The 18,945-nt window shown below is 42.9% G+C and overlaps 1 protein-coding gene across 3 annotated transcripts in view; it reads right to left on the bottom strand.

Moving 5' to 3' along the window:
* LOC135517726 (tetratricopeptide repeat protein 28-like) overlaps positions 1–18,945 on the bottom strand; it is a 105,145-nt gene that overhangs the window by 50,709 nt on the left and 35,491 nt on the right. For all 3 annotated transcript variants that reach the window (XM_064942285.1, XM_064942282.1, XM_064942283.1), the window contains one exon: positions 1,000–1,147. In XM_064942285.1, the coding sequence (XP_064798357.1) occupies positions 1,000–1,147 (148 nt within the window). The remainder of the gene's footprint in view (positions 1–999; positions 1,148–18,945) is intronic.

Raw genomic sequence — 18,945 nt, 5'->3', positions numbered from 1 at the left:
ACTGTGTTGTTTATCTTCATGTTTCTCATTATCAAACTCACCTTCTGCACCTGCTTCCTGACTCAGTGCGTATACGTTATAGAACGCTTGATCCAGTATAAACTAAGGTAGATAATTTATTACGTAAGAGACAAAATGCATAAATTCTACAGCACAATGGCACAGTCATTTCTTAAGTGTAAAACTAATAAGACTCAATAATGCATGACTTCTGGGAGTGCTATAAAGTCCAAAAGTTATGGGCAGAGTTAGAAAGCTGGCTATCAGAAGTTTTTCTTATATTGAAGAAGTTATTACTTAATTACTGGAAGTAAAACGCTACCCCAACGTTAAGAGAATGGAAGAAACAAATGCGTTATTGTTTAAATATTGAAAAGAAATCTGGCTTCAGACAGAAACAACGTAACACAATTTGAAGTCATTGAAGTATTACAAGCATTAAAAACAACATTGGATGTGGATATGGTGGGAACATGTGGGTCTGAGCAAGTGTGATGTCATTAATGTTTGTGGAAATGCATGATTTTGTCTATGTATTTTGTTTATGATTATTGATTTATTTTCCCTTCTTTTATCCTACTTGCTCTTCCTTCCTCATACATCTCTCTCTCTGTCTCTTTTCTTTCTACCATCTCTCCTTCTGTCTTTTCTCTTGGGGGCTTTGACACCTCCACGTGTTAGCCCGGGGGTACTGGGTATATAAAGGAATGATGGATTGTGGGTAAATGAAGGGATGATGCCAACTAAAGGAATGATAATTCAGTCTGATGGAAGCTCCTCCATCTGATTCAGTTTCTTAAACCCCCATGCTGTGTGTGTCTGTGTTTCTCTCACTAATATAAGTGAAGCCGTCTGAGTCAGTATGATGTCTCAAGAAGCAGCTTTAATTACACTATATCTTAGCTGAAAGCACATATTATGACCCTGAGTAAAACACACACACACAAATCCACATACACACTCACGCGTAACCCAAACATGCAAAGACACACATCGCACCTCGTAGTGGGGACTTCATGGCAGCCTCAACCATGCCCACCAGTAGTTGGAGACTCTTGGGGTCCTGAGCTAGACCAGAGGCAAACGCTGCCAGGGCGTCGGCATGGCGACCAAGGTACTGCAGGGCCACACCCTGACGGAAGTATGCCTGATGGAGGGAGAAAGGGAGAAGGAGAGGAGAAGAGGGAGAAGAAGTTAGGGGGTAAGAGAGGGGAAGAGGGAGAAGAAGTTAGGGAGAAGGAGAGGGGAAGAGGGAGAAGAAGTTAGGGGGAAAGAGAGGGGAAGAGGGAGAAGAAGTTAGGGGGAAAGAGAGGGGAAGAGGGAGAAGAAGTTAGGGGGAAAGAGAGGGGAAGAGGGAGAAGAAGTTAGGGAGAAGTAGAGGGGAAGAGGGAGAAGAAGTTAAGGGGAAAGAGAGGGAAGAGGGAGAAGAAGTTAAGGGGAAAGAGAGGGAAGAGGGAGAAGAAGTTAGGGAGAAGGAGAGGGGAAGAGGGAAAAGAAGTAAGGGAGAAGGAGAGGGGAAGAGGGAGAAGAAGTTAGGGGGAAAGAGATGTGAAGAGGGAGAAGAAGTTAGGGAGAAGTAGAGGGGAAGAGGGAGAAGAAGTTAGGGGGAAAGAGAGGGGAAGAGGGAGAAGAAGTTAGGGGGAAAGAGAGGGGAAGAGGGAGAAGAAGTTAGGGGGAAAGAGAGGGGAAGAGGGAGAAGAAGTTAGGGGGAAAGAGAGGGAAGAGGGAGAAGAAGTTAGGGGGAAAGAGAGGGGAAGAGGGAGAAGAAGTTAAGGGGAAAGAGAGGGGAAGAGGGAGAAGAAGTTAGGGGGAAAGAGAGGGGATGAGGGAGAAGAAGTTAGGGGGAAAGAGAGGGGAAGAGGGAGAAGAAGTTAGGGAGAAGTAGAGGGGAAGAGGGAGAAGAAGTTAGGGGGAAAGAGAGGGGAAGAGGGAGAAGAAGTTAGGGGGAAAGAGAGGGGAAGAGGGAGAAGAAGTTAAGGGGAAAGAGAGGGGAAGAGGGAGAAGAAGTTAGGAGGAAAGAGAGGGGAAGAGGGAGAAGAAGTTAGGGGGAAAGAGAGGGGAAGAGGGAGAAGAAGTTAGGGAGAAGTAGAGGGGAAGAGGGAGAAGAAGTTAGGGGGAAAGAGAGGGGAAGAGGGAGAAGAAGTTAGGGGGAAAGAGAGGGGGGAAGAGGGAGAAGAAGTTAAGGGGAAAGAGAGGGGAAGAGGGAGAAGAAGTTAGGGGGAAAGAGAGGGGAAGAGGGAGAAGAAGTTAGGGGGAAAGAGAGGGGGAAGAGGGAGAAGAAGTTAGGAGGAAAGAGAGGGGAAGAGGGAGAAGAAGTTAGGGGGAAAGAGAGGGGAAGAGGGAGAAGAAGTTAGGGGGAAAGAGAGGGGAAGAGGGAGAAGTTAGGGGGAAAGAGAGGGGAAGAGGGAGAAGAAGTTAGGGGGAAAGAGAGGGGAAGAGGGAGAAGAAGTTAGGGGGAAAGAGAGGGGAAGAGGGAGAAGAAGTTAGGGGGTAAGAGAGGGGAAGAGGGAGAAGAAGTTAGGGAGAAGGACAGGGGAAGAGGGAGAAGAAGTTAGGGGAAGAGAGGGGAAGAGGGAGAAGAAGTTAGGGGGAAAGAGAGGGAAATATTAGATATACTGGACATTCAATAGCTAGTCATCCTCTCATTTTGAGCTCTCATTTGGTAAAATAGATTGTACACGTATTAAACTATTTTTGTATGCATAAAAAGAAAGGAATTAAATAACTAATAACATTTATATTTTTAACAAGATTGTAATAGTTATAATAATACTGTTGAGAGAAAGGAGATCACAGGAAACAATTAGCACTGCAGGACTACTGCTACTGACTCTGTGTGTGTGTGTGTGTGTGTGTGTGTGTGTGTGTGTGTGTGTGTGTGTGTGTGTGTGTGTGTGTGTGTGTGTGTATACTGAAAACAGCACACCAATACTATAATGTACCAAATTCACAAAATCAGACAGACTCTTCCTGACAGCAGGTAGTCTGGATCCCTCCTCCCTCCCCCTCCGATCTGTCAGTAAGTCTATTAGCATGTCTGGCAGCTCCCCCAGAACCCCTACTTCCGTATGTGACATAGCTATATCCCCTCTACCCCACAAGCCCACCTGCTGGAGGGACAGTTCAGGTAGAAGCAGACTGTTGCCGGGGTCCAGCAGATTCATACCAGACCTGCAAGGAGATGAGAGATGTGTGTGTGTGTGTGTGCGCGCGCAGAGGATGCGCGCTGGATGAACAAGATGCTTCAATTACCGCTCCCATTAATCAAGAACAGATGGCAAAGCAATAGAGACAGAGAGAGAGAGAGAGGGAGAGAAGGACATGAGAGAGGAGGGGGGAAACCGGGAGAGAAGATGTGAGAGAAAGGGGAAGAAAGAGAGGGAGGCAAGGGGAGAGAGAGGTGGGAGAGAGGGAAAGCATGAGAGAAAATGAATAAGAGAAAGAGAGGAGATAAGAAAGAGCATGCAGCGCAGACAGATGACAGGTTGATGTGTGTGAGACAGGAACTGTGCGTCAGCTGAGAGACACAACACTGGTACATGGTGCATAGCTTAATATCTACCACAACTCACCTTCTTACTGCTTCACCACACCAATACATCTCCCCATTAACTTAGTGCAGTAAAACGACACAGTGTATTGAAACCAATTGCAGCTGAGACCAACATAGAGTTACTCAGTCTGAGAATGAATGACTGTCTATACTGTGTTAGCATTAGAGACAAATAACAACAACAAGCATTGGAATACACTGCTTGTTGAATACAATACAATACAATACTGCTGAATACAATACACTGCTGAATACAATACACTGTGATTCATACGATGATTAAATGTGAATAAATCATAGGACATTTACATTACATTTAAGTCATTTAGCAGACGCTCTTATCCAGAGCAACTTACAAATTGGAGAAGACCAATGAGTGGACTAACACAGTACAGATGGAGTCAAATATATTGGCACCCTTCCACAATTCACTGTTTCTTTGTTCACAAATGTATTTGTTTGATTTACAACTGCACATCTAAAACATCTAAACTGAAATTCTGAAATTCAGATTTTTTACTTCAAAGTTAAAAATAGCCTCTTGTTTGAGATCAAATGTTTCATATGAGGCGACAGTACAAAATGTCACCTGTTATTTTAGGATATTTTCATACATATCTGTTTTTATGTTTTGAAGTGAAAGCACTTCATATACAGGTAAGTATTCAGACCCCTTGATTTTTTCCCCATTTTGTTACGGTACAGCCTTATTCTAAAATGTATTAAATAAAAAAATCTGCACACAATACCCCATAATGACAAAGCAAAAAACAAAAACAAAAAAAACAGTAAAACATCCTTAGACCATTCATGTGTGGGGTTGCTTGTCAGTCAAGGGAGTGGGCCCACTCACAATTTTGCCTAAGAACACTGCATGAATAAAGAATGGTACCAACACATCCTCCGAGAGCAACTTCTCCCAACCATCCAGGAACAGTTTGGTGATGAACAATGCCTTTTCCAGCATGATGGAGCACCTTGCCATAAGGCAAAAGTCGGGGAACAAAACATCGATATTTTGGGTCCATGGCCAGGAAACTCCCCAGACCTTAGTCCTATTGAGAACTTGTGGTCAATCCTCAAGAGGCGTGTGGACAAACAAAACCCCACAAATTCTGACAAACTCCAAGCATTGATTATGCAAGAATGGGCTGCCATCAGTCAGGAAGTGGCCCAGAAGTTAAATGACAGCATGCCAGGGCGGATTGCAGGGCGGATTGCAAAAAAAAAGGGTCTACACTGCAAATATTGACTCTTTGCATCAACTTCATGTAATTGTCAATAAAAGCCTTTGACACTTATGAAATGCTTGTAATTATACTTCAGTATTCATTAGTAACATCTGACAAAAAAATCTAAAGACACTGAAGCAGCAAACTTTGTGGAAATTAATATGTGTCATTCTCAAAACTTTTGGCCACGACTGTACAGCTGTGCCAAGCTTGCAGCATCATACCCAAGAAGACCCGAGGCTGTAATCAATGCCAAAGGTGATTTGATAAAGTACTGAGTAAAGAGTCTGAATACTTATGTAAATGTGATATTTCAGGTTTTGATTTTTACAAAATTTGCTAAAATTTAGAAAAACCTGTTTTTGCTTTGTCATTATGGGGTATTGTGTGTACTGTGGGAGAGAGGGAGAGAGACAGGCACCAGTTAAGAGAGAGAAGGAAGACCGAGCAAAACCTAAGTTATTTCCTTGATATATTTATTTTCTGACTTAGTAAAGTTGTTTTTGCGGACTAAAGCCTCCCTGTCTCTTTGTCAATCTCTGCACACTCAACCCAACACCCCACGGTTTACCACAAAAACGATTTAACTTCTTATGGCTACAGGGGCAGTATTGAGTAGCTTGGATGAAAGGTGCCCAGAGTCAACGGCCTGCTCCTCAGTCCCAGTTGCTAATATATGCATATTATTCAGCATTGGATAGAAAACACTCTGAAGTTTCTAAAACTGTTTGAATGATGTCTGTGAGTATAACATAACTCATATGGCAGGCAAAAACCTGAGAAGAAATCCAGGCAGGAAGTGGGAAATCTGAGGTTGGTCGATTTTCAACCCAGCCCCTATTGAATACACAATGGGATATGGATAAAGTTGCACTTCCTAGGGCTTCCACTAGATGTCAACCGTCTTTAGAAACTTGAATGAGGCTTCTACTGTGTTGTGGAGCCGGATGGGAGCTCTTTGAGTCAGTGGTCTGGCAGAGAGAAGGGTCCTGGTCACGTGCATTTTACATGTTAGCAACCTGCGTTCCATGGCTTCTCTACAGACATAGGAATTCTCCGGTTGGAACTTTATTGAAGATTTATGATAACAACATCCTAAAGATTGATTCTATACTTAGTTTGACAAGTTTCCTCGACCTGTAATATAACTTTTTGAAGTTTTCGTCTGAAGTTCGGCTGGACCTGCACGAGCGTTTGGATTTGTGTACTAAACGCGCTAACAAAAGTAACTACTCGGACATAAATAATGGACATTATCGAACAAATCAAGCATTTATTGTGGAACTAGGATTCCTGGGAGTATATTCCGATGAAGATCGTCAAAGGTAAGGGAATATTTATAATGTGATTTCTGATTTCTGTTGACTTCAACATGGCAGATAATTTTATTTATTTTCTGAGCGCCGTCTCAGATTATTGGATTGTTTGCTTTTTACTTAAAGTTTTTTTGAAATCTGACACAGTGGTTGCATTAAGGAGAGGTATATCTATATTTCCATGTCTAACAATTGTATTTATCAACATTTATAATGAGTATTTCTGTAAAATGATGTGGCTTTCTGCAATTTTTTAAATATTTTTTTCATTTATCCATTATTTTACCAGGTAAGTTAACTGAGAACACGTTCTCATTTGCAGGGGAGAGGAGGGGGATGAATGAACCAATTGTAAACTGGGGATTATTAGGTGCCCGTGATGGTTTGAGGGCCAGATTGGGAATTTAGCCAGGACACCGGGGTTAACACCCCTAATCTTACGATAAGTGCCATGGGATCTTTAATGACCTCAGAGAGTCAGGACACCCATTTAACGTCCCAACCGAAAGACGGCACCCTACACAGGGCAGTGTCCCCAATCACCGCAATATCACCGGATGTTTTTGGAACTAGTGAACGTAACGCGACAATGTATACTGAGATTTAAAAAAATATAAATATGAACTTTATCAAGCAAAACATATTCCCAGCACACAATGCCTACATCAAGCTTGTGACTCTACACAGTTGTTGAATGCATGTGCAGCTTGTTTTGGTTGTGTTTTGGATTATTAGATGGAAAGTTTGGGAGGATGATGGCACCAGCCATCTTTCTGTTACCAATCTCTGCATCTGCATTGTTGTTCAAGTAAATGTGTTTCTGTGGAAATGGATAAAAGTGGTCCTTGTGCATAGAGTTATGTAATTGATCTCAATTGTGGTAAGTTGCAGGTGCCTACAAGATAAAAAAAAACAAATCGCCATTCAACCAGTTTTGAAAAGAGAAAAAAAAGAAACATTCTTCTCCATTTTAAAGTGCAAGGGTGCCAATATATTTCACCACATCTGTAACTGCTCTGAGTGTGAGTGAGTGTGTTCTCCCTTCAAACTACAGATACAGGTCACACACACCCACACATTTGTTTTACTATCCTTGTGGGGACCCCAAAAATGCATTCCCATTCAAAATCCTATTTTCCGAACATTAACCTTAACCCCAAACCCTAAAACTAAACCTACCCCTAACCCTAAAATAGCCTTTTTCCTTGTGTTGACCGGTGAAATGTCCCCACTTGTCCAAGGTTTTCTTGTTTGACTATCATTGTGAGGACTTCTGGTACCACAGAGAAACAAAGACACACACATATAAATGTTCATGCTTTGATTGACAGTCTAATTACCAGTGTAACAGAGCCAGCCCAGCTGCTGACAGGATCAGAAGGCTGTGTGTGTGTGTATGTTTGAGGGGAGCAGGGAATGCCAGTAGTGTATTATGCGTCTGAGAGAAGCAGGGGAATGAGACGGGCTATCTAAGGCTAGATAAAAAGGACAGAGAAAAGAAGGGAATTGCTTTGGGTCACATGGGGAATAAACGAGTGTGTGTGTCAAAGTGGCTTTATTTTCCACCATAGTTTGCAAATAAATTCATTAAAAATCCTACAATGTGATTTTCTGGATTTTTTTCTTCTCATTTTGTCTGTCATAGTTGAAGTGTACCTATGATGAAAATTACAGGCCTCTCTCATCTTTTTAAGTGGGAGAACTTGCACAATTGGTGGCTGACTAAATACTTTTTTGCCCCACTGTATGTATTTGGACAGAGAAGCTAACATTTTAAATGTGGCTCTATACTCTAGCATTTTGTATTTGATATCAAATGTTTCATATGAGGTGACAGTACACAAAGCACTTTATATATCTATTCCCCCCCCCCCCTTTGAAGAAGTTATGATTATTTGGACAAAATTGTATTAAATAGTGTATTAAAGTAGTCAAAAGATTAGTATTTGGTCCCATATTCCCAGCGCACAATGACTACATCAAGCTTGTGACTTTACACACTTGTTGGATGCATTTGCAGCTTGTTTTGGTTGTGTTTTGGATTATTAGATGCAAAGATTGATAGAATGATGACACCAACAGCACACACCATCATTCTGTTACCAATCTTTGCATCTGTATAGAGTTATGTAATTGATCTCACCTGTGGTAAGTTGCAGGTGCGTAGAAGAAGAAAAGAAATAGCCATTCAACCAGTTTTGTCCGACGTGAATGATATACTGCTTTCTCGGGAACAGGCCCAAATCCCCATAATTTGCATGAAGAAAAGAGAGAAAAAGGGGGTGGAAGTCAGGCTGCCTTCTGAGAATTTGTAGGCGAGCGAGTAAACCTCCACTGCCATCCGTTCTATTGGCCAAAGTGCAATCATTGGAAAATAAAATCAATGACCTACGATCTAAATTTTCCTACCGAAGGGGCATTAAAACTGTAATATCTTATGTCGTGGCTGAATGATGACACAGATAATATAGAGCTGGCGGGATTTTCCATGCACCGGCAAAACAGAGACGCTACGTCTGGTAAGATGAGGGGTGGGGAGTGTGTCTATTTGTCAATAAGAACTGGTGCGTGATGTCTAATATCAAAGAGTACCTTATAATAAAAGGTAGACCACACTATCTACCAAAAGAGATCTCATCTATATTATTCATAGCTATCCATTTATCTAATCAAATCAAATTTTATTTGTCACATACACATGGTTAGCAGATGTTAACCTCTTACATCTATGGGGGCGCTATTTAATTTTTGGATGAAAAACGTTCCCGTTTTAAACAAGATATTTTGTCACAAAAAGATGCTCGACTATGCATATAATTGATACCATTCGAAAGAAAACACTCTGACGTGTCCAGAAATACCAAGATATTCTCTGTGCGTGCCCTAGAACGTGAGCTTCAGGCAAAACCAAGATGAGATGGCATCCAGGAAATGACAAGGATTTTTGAGGCTCTGTTTTCCATTGTCTCCTTATATGGCTGTGAATGCGAGAGGAGTGAGTCAACCCTTTCTGTCGTTTCCCCAAGGTGTCTGCAGCATTGTGACGTATTTGTGGGCAGATCATTGGAAGATTGACCATAAGAGACCACATTTACCAGGTGTCCGCCCGGTGTCCTGCGCCGAAATTGGTGCGCAAAAGTCACCTGCCAGTATTTTTCCATGCGATACAGAGAGGAAAGCAAGCTTCCACGAACTGCATATCAATGAAGAGATATGTGAAAAAAACCCTTGAGGATTGATTCCAAACAACGTTTGCCATGTTTGTCGATATTATGTAGTTAATCCGGAAAAAGTTTTACGTTGTAGGTGACTGAATTTTCGGTTCGTTTCGGTAGCCAGACGCAATGTAGAAAACGGAACGATTTCTCCTACACACAGACGCTTTCAGGAAAAACTGCGCATTTGGTATGTAACTGAGAGTCTCCTCATTGAAAACATCAGAAGCTCTTCAAAGGTAAATGATTTTATTTATTTGGTTATCTGGTTTTGTGAAAATGTTGCGTGCTAAATGCTACTCAAAATGCTATGCTAGCTTTGCATACTCTTACACAAATTAGTCAATTTCTATGGTTCAAAAGCATATTTTGAAAATCTGAGATGACAGTGTTGTTAAGAAAAGGCTAAGCTTGAGAGCAGACGCATTATTTTCATTTTATTTGTGATTTTCAGTTTTCAGAAATCGTTAACGTTGCGTTATGCTAATGAGCCTGAGGCTTTAGTCACAAACCCGGATCCGGGATGGGGAGTTTCAAGAAGTTAATGCAAGTGTAGCGAAATGCTTGTGCTTCTAGTTCCGACAATGCAGTAATAACCAACGAGTAATCTAATCTAACAATTCCACAACTACTACCTTATACACACAAGTGTAAAGGGATCAAGAATATGTACATAAAGATATATGAATGAGTGATGGTACAGAACAACATAGGCAAGATGTAGTAGATGGTATCGAGTACAGTATATACATATGAGATGAGTAATCGTGAAGAAGGCGCAGCAGCGCATCTTCAACCTCAGGAGGCTGAAGAAATTCGGCTTGTCACCAAAAGCACTCACATACTTCTACAGATGCACAATCTAGAGTATCCTGTCGGGCTGTATCACCGCCTGGTACGGCAACTGCTGCGCCCACAACCGTAAGGCTCTCCAGAGGGTAGTGAGGTCTGCACAACGCATCACCGGGGGCAAACTACCTGCCCTCCAGGACACCTACACCACCCGATGTCACAGGAAGGCCACAAAGATCATCAAGGACAACAACCACCCGAGCCACTGCCTGTTCACCCTGCTATCATCCAGAAGGCGAGGTCAGTACAGGTGCATCAAAGCTGGGACCGAGAGACTGAAAAACAGCTTCTATCTCAAGGCCATCAGACTGTTAAACAGCCACCACTAACATTGAGTGGCTGCTGCCAACACATTGACTCAACTCCAGCCACTTTAATAATGGGAATTGATGGGAAATTATGTAAAATATATCACTAGCCACTTTAAACAATGCTACCTAATATAATGTTTACATACCCTACATTATTCATCTCATATGTATACGTATATACTGTACTCTATATCATCTACTGCATCTTTATGTAATACATGTATCACTAGCCACTTTAAACTATGCCACTTTGTTTACATACTCATCTCATATGTATATACTGTACTCAATACCATCTACTGTATCTTGCCTATGCCGCTCTGTACCATCACACATTCATATATCTTTATGTACGTATTCTTCAAATCAAATCAAATCAAATTTTATTTGTCACGTACACATGGTTAGCAGATGTTAATGCGAGTGTAGTGAAATGCTTGTGCTTCTAGTTCCGACAATGCAGTAATAACCAACAAGTAATCTAACTAACAATTCCTAATCTCTTGTTTTATACACAGTGTAAGGGGATAAAGAATATGTACATAAGGATATATGAATGAGTGATGGTACAGAGCAGCATAGGCAAGATACAGTAGATGGTATCGAGTACAGTATATACATGTGAGATGAGTATGTAAACAAAGTGGCATAGTTAAAGTGGCTAGTGATACATGTATTACATAAGGATGCAGTCGATGATATAGAGTACAGTATATACGTATGCATATGAGATGAATAATGTAGGGTAAGTAACATTATATAAGGTAGCATTGTTTAAAGTGGCTAGTGATATATTTACATCATTTCCCATCAATTCCCATTATTAAAGTGGCTGGAGTTGAGTCAGTGTCAGTGTGTAGGCAGCAGCCACTCAATGTTAGTGGTGGCTGTTTAACAGTCTGATGGCCTTGAGATAGAAGCTGTTTTTCAGTCTCTCGGTCCCAGCTTTGATGCACCTGTACTGACCTCGCCTTCTGGATGATAGCGGGGTGAACAGGCAGTGGCTCGGGTGGTAGATGTCCTTGATGATCTTTATGGCCTTCCTGTAACATCGGGTGGTGTAGGTGTCCTGGAGGGCAGGTAGTTTGCCCCCGATGATGCGTTGTGCAGACCTCACTACCCTCTGGAGAGCCTTACGGTTGAGGGCGGAGCAGTTGCCGTACCAGGCGGTGATACAGCCCGCCAGGATGCTCTCGATTGTGCATCTGTAGAAGTTTGTGAGTGCTTTTGGTGACAAGCCGAATTTCTTCAGCCTCCTGAGGTTGAAGAGGCGCTGCTGCGCCTTCTTCACGATGCTGTCTGTGTGAGTGGACCAATTCAGTTTGTCTGTGATGTGTATGCCGAGGAACTTAAAACTTGCTACTCTCTCCACTACTGTTCCATCGATGTAGATAGGGGGGTGTTCCCTCTGCTGTTTCCTGAAGTCCACAATCATCTCCTTAGTTTTGTTGACGTTGAGTGTGAGGTTATTTTCCTGACACCACACTCCGAGGGCCCTCACCTCCTCCCTGTAGGCCGTCTCGTCGTTGTTGGTAATCAAGTCCACTTGATGTGTCCACTGTTGTGTCGTCCGCAAACTTGATGATTGAGTTGGAGGTGTGCGTGGCCACGCAGTCGTGGGTGAACAGGGAGTACAGGAGAGGGCTCAGAACGCACCCTTGTGGGGCCCCAGTGTTGAGGATCAGCGGGGAGGAGATGTTGTTACCTACCCTCACCACCTGGGGCGGCCCGTCAGGAAGTCCAGTACCCAGTTGCACAGGGCGGGGTCGAGACCCAGGGTCTCGAGCTTGGAGGGTACTATGGTGTTGAATGCCGAGCTGTAGTCGATGAACAGCATTCTCACATAGGTATTCCTCTTGTCCAGATGGGTTAGGGCAGTGTGCAGTGTGGTTGAGATTGCATCGTCTGTGGACCTATTTGAGCGGTAAGCAAATTGGAGTGGGTCTAGGGTGTCAGGTAGGGTGGAGGTGATATGGTCCTTGACTAGTCTCTCAAAGCACTTTCTTGGGAACAGGAACGATGGTGGCCCTCTTGAAGCATGTGGGAACAACAGACTGGTATAGGGATTGATTGAATATGTCCGTAAACACACCAGCCAGCTGGTCTGCGCATGCTCTGAGGGCGCGGCTGGGGATGCCGTCTGGGCCTGCAGCCTTGCGAGGGTTAACACGTTTAAATGTTTTACTCACCTCGGCTGCAGTGAAGGAGAGACCGCCTTTTTCCCTTGCAGGCAGTGTCAGTGGCACTGTATTGTCCTCAAAGCGGGCAAAAAAGTTATTTAGTCTGCCTGGGAGAAAGACATCCTGGTCCGTGACTGGGCTGGATATCTTCCTGTAGTCCGTGATTGACTGTAGACCCTGCCACATGCCTCTTGTGTCTGAGCCGTTGAATTGGGATTCTACTTTGTCTCTGTACTGACGCTTAGCTTGTTTGATAGCCTTACGGAGGGAATAGCTGCATTGTTTGTATTCAGTCATGTTACCAGACACCTTGCCCTGATTGAAAGCAGTGGTTCGCGCTTTCAGTTTCACACGAATGCTGCCATCAATCCAAGGTTTCTGGTTAGGGAATGTTTTAATCGCTGCTATGGGAACGACATCTTCAACGCACGTTGAAGATCTTCAACGCACGTTGAACATATTCTCGCACACCGAATCAGCGTATTCGTCAATGTTGTTATTTGACGCAATACGAAACATGTCCCAGTCCACGTGATGGAAGCAGTCTTGGAGTGTGGAGTCAGCTTGGTCGGACCAGCGTTGGACAGACCTCAGCGTGGGAGCTTCTTTTTTTAGCTTTTGTCTGTAGGCAGGTATCAGCAAAATGGAGTCGTTGTCAGCTTTTCCGAAAGGGGGCGGGGCAGGGCCTTATATGCGTTCCTGAAGTTAGAGTAACAGTGATCCAAGGTTTTTCCGCCCCTGGTTGCGCAATCGATATGCTGATACAATTTAGGGAGTCTTGTTTTCAGATTAGCCTTGTTAAAATCCCCAACAACGATGAATGCAGCCTCCGGATAAATGGTTTCCAGTTTGCAAAGAGTTAAATAAAGTTTGTTCAGAGCCATCGATGTGTCTGCTTGGGGGGGGATATATACGGCTGTGATTATAATCGAAGAGAATTCTCTTCGTAGGTAATGCGGTCTACATTTGATTGTGAGGAATTCTAAATCAGGTGAACAGAAGGATTTGAGTTCCTGTATGTTTCTTTCATCGCACCATGCCTCGTTAGCCATAAGGCATACACCCCCACCCCTCTTCTTACCAGAAAGGTGTTTGTTTCTGTCGGCGCGATGCGTGGAGAAACCCGTTGGCTGCAACGCATCGGATAGCGTCTCTCCAGTGAGCCATGTTTCCGTGAAGCACAGAACGTTACAGTCTCTGATGTCCCTCTGGAATGCTACCCTTGCTCGGATTTCATCAACCTTGTTGTCAAGAGACTGGACATTGGCAAGAAGAATGCTAGGAAGTGGGGCACGATGTGCCCGTCTCCGTAGTCTGACCAGAAGACCGCTCCGTTTCCCTCTTTTTCGGAGTCGTTTTTGGGGTCGCTGCATGCGATCCATTCCGTTGTCCTGTTTGTAAGGCAGAACACAGGATCCGCGTCGCGAAAAACATATTCTTGGTCGTACTGATGGTGAGTTGACGCTGATCTTATATACAGTAGTTCTTCTCGGCTGTATGTAATGAAACCTAAGATGACCTGGGTTACTAATGTAAGAAATAACAAGTAAAAAAACAAAAAACTGCATAGTTTCCTAGGAACGCGAAGCGAGGCGGCCATCTCTGTCGGCGCCGGAAGTGTTTATCCCCTTACACTTGTGTCTATAAGGTAGTAGTTTTGGAATTGTTAGCTAGATTACTTGTTGGTTATTACTGCATTGTCGGAACTAGAAGCACAAGCATTTCGCTACACTCGCATTAACATCTGCTAACCATGTGTATGTGACAAATAAAATTTGATTTGATTTAATCTCGACGCTTATAAGAGATCCCGCTATGCCCTCAGGAAAACAATCAAACTAGCAAAGCGTCAACCCAGGATTAAGATTGAATCCTACTACACCTGATCTGATGCTGATCGGATGTGGCAGGGCTTGAAAACTTTTATGGACTACAAAGGTAAACCCAGACACGAGCTGCCCAGTGACGCGAGCCTACCAGACTTTTTACCTTTTATGCTCTCTTTGAGGCAAGCAACACTGAAGAATGCATGAGAGCACCAGCTGTGTGATAATGCTCACGGTAGCCGATGTGAGCAAGACTTAAAAGGCCAACATTCACAAAGCCTTGGGGGCCGACGTATTACCAGGACGTGTACTCAAAGCATGGGCGGACCGAGTGTCTTCACTGACATTTTCAACCTCTCCCTGACCGAGCTTGTAATACCTACATGTTTCAAGCAGACCACCATAGTCCTTGTGCCCAAGGAAGTGAAGGTAACCTGCCTAAATGATTACCACCCCGTAGCGCTCATGTCGGTAGCCATGAAGTGCTTTGGAAGACTGATCATGGCTCACATCAACAGCATCCTCCCGGATACCCTAGACCACTCCAATTTGCATACCGCCCCAACATATCCACAGATGACGCAATCTCAATCGCACTCCACACTGCCCTTTCCCACCTGGACAAAAGGAACACCTATGTGAGAATGCTGTTTACTGACTACAGCTCAGCGTTCAACACCATGGTGCCCACGAAGCTCATCACGAAGCTAAGGACCCTAGGACTAAATACCTCCCTATGCAACTGGACCCTGGACTTCCTGACGGACCGCCACCATGTGGTAAGGGTAGGCAACAACACGTCTGCCACGCTGATCCTCAATACTGGGGCCCCTCAGGGGTGTGTACTTAGTCTCCTCCTGTACTCCCTGCTCACCCACGACTGCGTGGCCAAACATGACTCCAACACTATTATTAAGTTTGCAGATGACACGACATTGGTAGGCCTGATCACTGACAACAATGAAACAGCCTATAGGGAGGAGGTCAGAGACCTGGCAGTGTGGTGACAGGACAACAACCTCTCCCTCAATGTGAGCAAGACAAAGGAGCTGATTGTGGACTACAGGAAAAGGCGGGCCAAACAGGCCCACGTTAACATCGACGGGGCTGTAGTGGAGCGGGTCGAGAGTTTCAAGTTCCTTGGTGTCCACATCATCAACAAACTATCATGGCCCAAACACACGCAGACAGTCATGAAGAGGGCATGACAACATCTTTTCCCCCTCAGGAGACTGAAATGCTCGCTAGCATTAAACTTATCTTATAAAAACTATCAATCTTAACACAATCACTAGTTAACTACTCATGGTTGATGATATTACTAGTTTAACTAGCTTGTCCTGCGTTGCATATAATCAATGCGGTGCCTGTTAATTTAACTTTAAATCACAGCCTACTTCACCAAACGGGTTTAACAAAAGTGCATTTGCAATAAAAGCACAATCATTGCACCAATGTACCTAACCATAAACATCAAATCAATACACAAGTATATTTTTTTAACCTGTATATTTAGTTAAAAGAAATTCATGTTAGCAGGCAATTTTAACTCGGGAAATTGTGTCACTTCTCTTGCGTTCAGTGCAAGCAGAGTTAGGGTATATGCAGCAGTTTGGGCCACCTGGCTCTTACAGAACTGTGTGAAGACCATTTCTTCCTAACAAAGACCGTAATTAATTTGCCAGACTTTTACATAATTCTGACATAACATTGAAGGTTGTGCAATGTAACAGCAATATTTAGATTTAGGGTTGCCACCCATTCGATAAAATACGGAACGGTTCCGTATTTCACTGAAAGAATAAACATTTTGTTTTCGAAATGGTAGTTTCCGGATTTGACCATGTGAACGACTTAAGGCTCTTATTTCTGTGTGTTTATTATATTATAATTAGGTCTATGATTTGATATTTGATAGAGCAGTCTGACTGAGCAGTGTTAGGCAGCAGCAGGCTCGTAAGCATTCATTCAAACAGCACTTTCCTGCGTTTGCCAGCAGCTCTTCGCAATGCTTGAAGCACAGCGCTGTTAATAACTTCAAGCCTATCAACTCCCGAGATTAGGCTGGCAATACGATAGTGCCTGTAAGAACATCCAATAGTCAAAAGTATATGAAATACAAATGGTATAGAGAGAAATAGTCCTATAATTCCTATTATAACAACAACTTAAAACTTCTTAACTGGGAATGTTGAAGACTCATGTTAAAAGGAACCACCAGCTTTCATATGTTCTCATGTTCTGAGCAAGGAAGTGAAACGTTTACATGGCACATATTGCACTTTTACAACACTGTGTTTTTGCATTATTTAAACCAAATTGAACATGTTTCATTATTTATTTGAGACTAAATTGATTGTATTTATGTATTACATTAAGTTAAAATAAAAAAAAGTGTTCATTCAGTATTGTTGTAATTATTATTACAAATATATATACACATAAAAATTGGCCGATTAATCGGTATCGTTTTTTTTGGTCCTCCAATAATCGGTTATCGGTGTTGAAAATATCAGAAATCGGTCGACCTCCAAACTACAGGTCACACACACACATTTGTTTGACTATCATTGTGAGGACTTCTGGTACTCACAGAGAAACAAAGACACACACATATAAACTTTCACACTTTGATTGACAGTCTAATTACCAGTGTATCAGAGCCAGCCCTGAAGCTAACAGGATCAGAAGGCTGTGTGTGTCTGTGTGTGTATGGGGGGGGGGGGGGGGGCAGGCAACACCGATAGTATATTCACGCGTCTGAGAGAAGCTGTCCCTGCATCACACTGTTAACATCCTACGATGACAGTGAGTGAGGGAGACATGGCGCAAAACACCTGTTAGATCAACCCGACATCTGCATTTGAATTATCTCTCCATCTCTCTCTCTCTCTCTCTCTCTCTCTCTCTCTCGCTCTGTCCTCAGTGTTTCCCCTATATTCATTTAGCAGCACCAGACCACCACTAATAATCATCAAAAGTAAACAGGTTTTCATGGTAAACTAAAACCACTGAAACCAGATGTAAAGTATGTAGAAAAAAATGTGGAGCAATATATGTTTTTAAATAAGATCATCAATGAGAACTAACAATCACAAAAATAAACTAGACAGTCAGGGAGATTCCAAAAATGTAAAAATGTCACGGCCTGGTGGCCCCCATTGATGTTGTTATAATGTTTGAGTCACTCAGATGCCAAAAGAACATGGCATAGGCCATGGCAAAATGTCTGGAACTGCAGGAAATTTGCTTTAAACAAACAAAAATATTCTCTCAGCCCCATCAAATAATGTACAGAATTTCAGGAAACTAGCTTAAGAACTGAAACAATTTATATCTGCCCCATGGCCCATGGCAAAAGGTGTAGAATTGTAGGACTTTTGCTTCAAAATGGCAACATGTTGTCTCTGCGGCCAAAAGGAGGTACTTTTAACATTTGGATAAAAGACAATGCCAATGGGGGGGGGGGAGTGAGTGAGTGAGTGAGTGAGCCAGCCAGCCAGCCAGCCAGCCAGCCAGCCAGCACTGTGATCATGTCATGCTCACTATCTAGGTTTCCATCCAGTTGGTGACAGATTTTCATGCAAACATTGTGAAATCTGCACGAAAACAATGAGCATTTTCCAACCATAGATGTGTTTCCATCAAATTGACTTGTTGCAGATAAAAGGCTGTGCGTGATGACGTTGTGTACAGAAAAAAAAACACTTTAGCGGTAAATTCCCATGTACCGGATAAAAACGACAAGTTAAATGGGTTTCCATCACATTTTGAACTCTTCTGATGGTTTTGTCACTGAAAATGTTCCATTTTATGGTGAATGTGCCCGCTCTAGCCAACATCTCGCAGATACAGTACGGGTATAGCCTAAATGATGAGATTAATATGTACAAAAAAGTGAGATTAGATATATTTGTCAAACAGCAGCCAAGCTTCGATCATGTCATCAGAATAAGTCCCTCAATATTTATTGGAAAGGAGCATCAAACTCATCACTGTAAACTTTCACCACCCTGTGAAGTTCAAAATGTATTTAATCTGTATCCTAATAAACTGTATGGTTTCTCGAGTCGTAGTGGGAGGACCACACCACATATCATCGCGTGACTCCAAGTTTACTTCGATATGATGCCATATCAATATTTATGCATAAAAGCATTTCCACCGCCATTTATCACATAATAAATGTTACCAACAAAAGACCCCACCTTCTCTAGTGTATTTCGGTTTGTCTACATTTGGAAACTTCACAGGCAAATTTGCTGTTTCCATCAGGCCTGTCGTAACATTTTTTATCCGACATGTACTTTACTTACATAAAAATGTTGGATGGAAACCTGGTTAATGTCTGCCAATTACTGTTCAATTTCCCACCACAAGAAGCTGCAATGAGATTATGAGGTGAGAAGAGAAACCCCCACACAGAATCACCCCGCATTTCTCTCACTCTCGTCATTCTC

This window comes from Oncorhynchus masou, chromosome 28, assembly GCF_036934945.1.
Source record: "Oncorhynchus masou masou isolate Uvic2021 chromosome 28, UVic_Omas_1.1, whole genome shotgun sequence".
In the NCBI taxonomy this organism is placed as follows: Eukaryota; Metazoa; Chordata; class Actinopteri; order Salmoniformes; family Salmonidae; genus Oncorhynchus; species Oncorhynchus masou.
The sequence above is the reverse complement of the archived record's forward strand: the minus strand, read 5'-3'. Positions and strand labels throughout refer to the sequence as shown.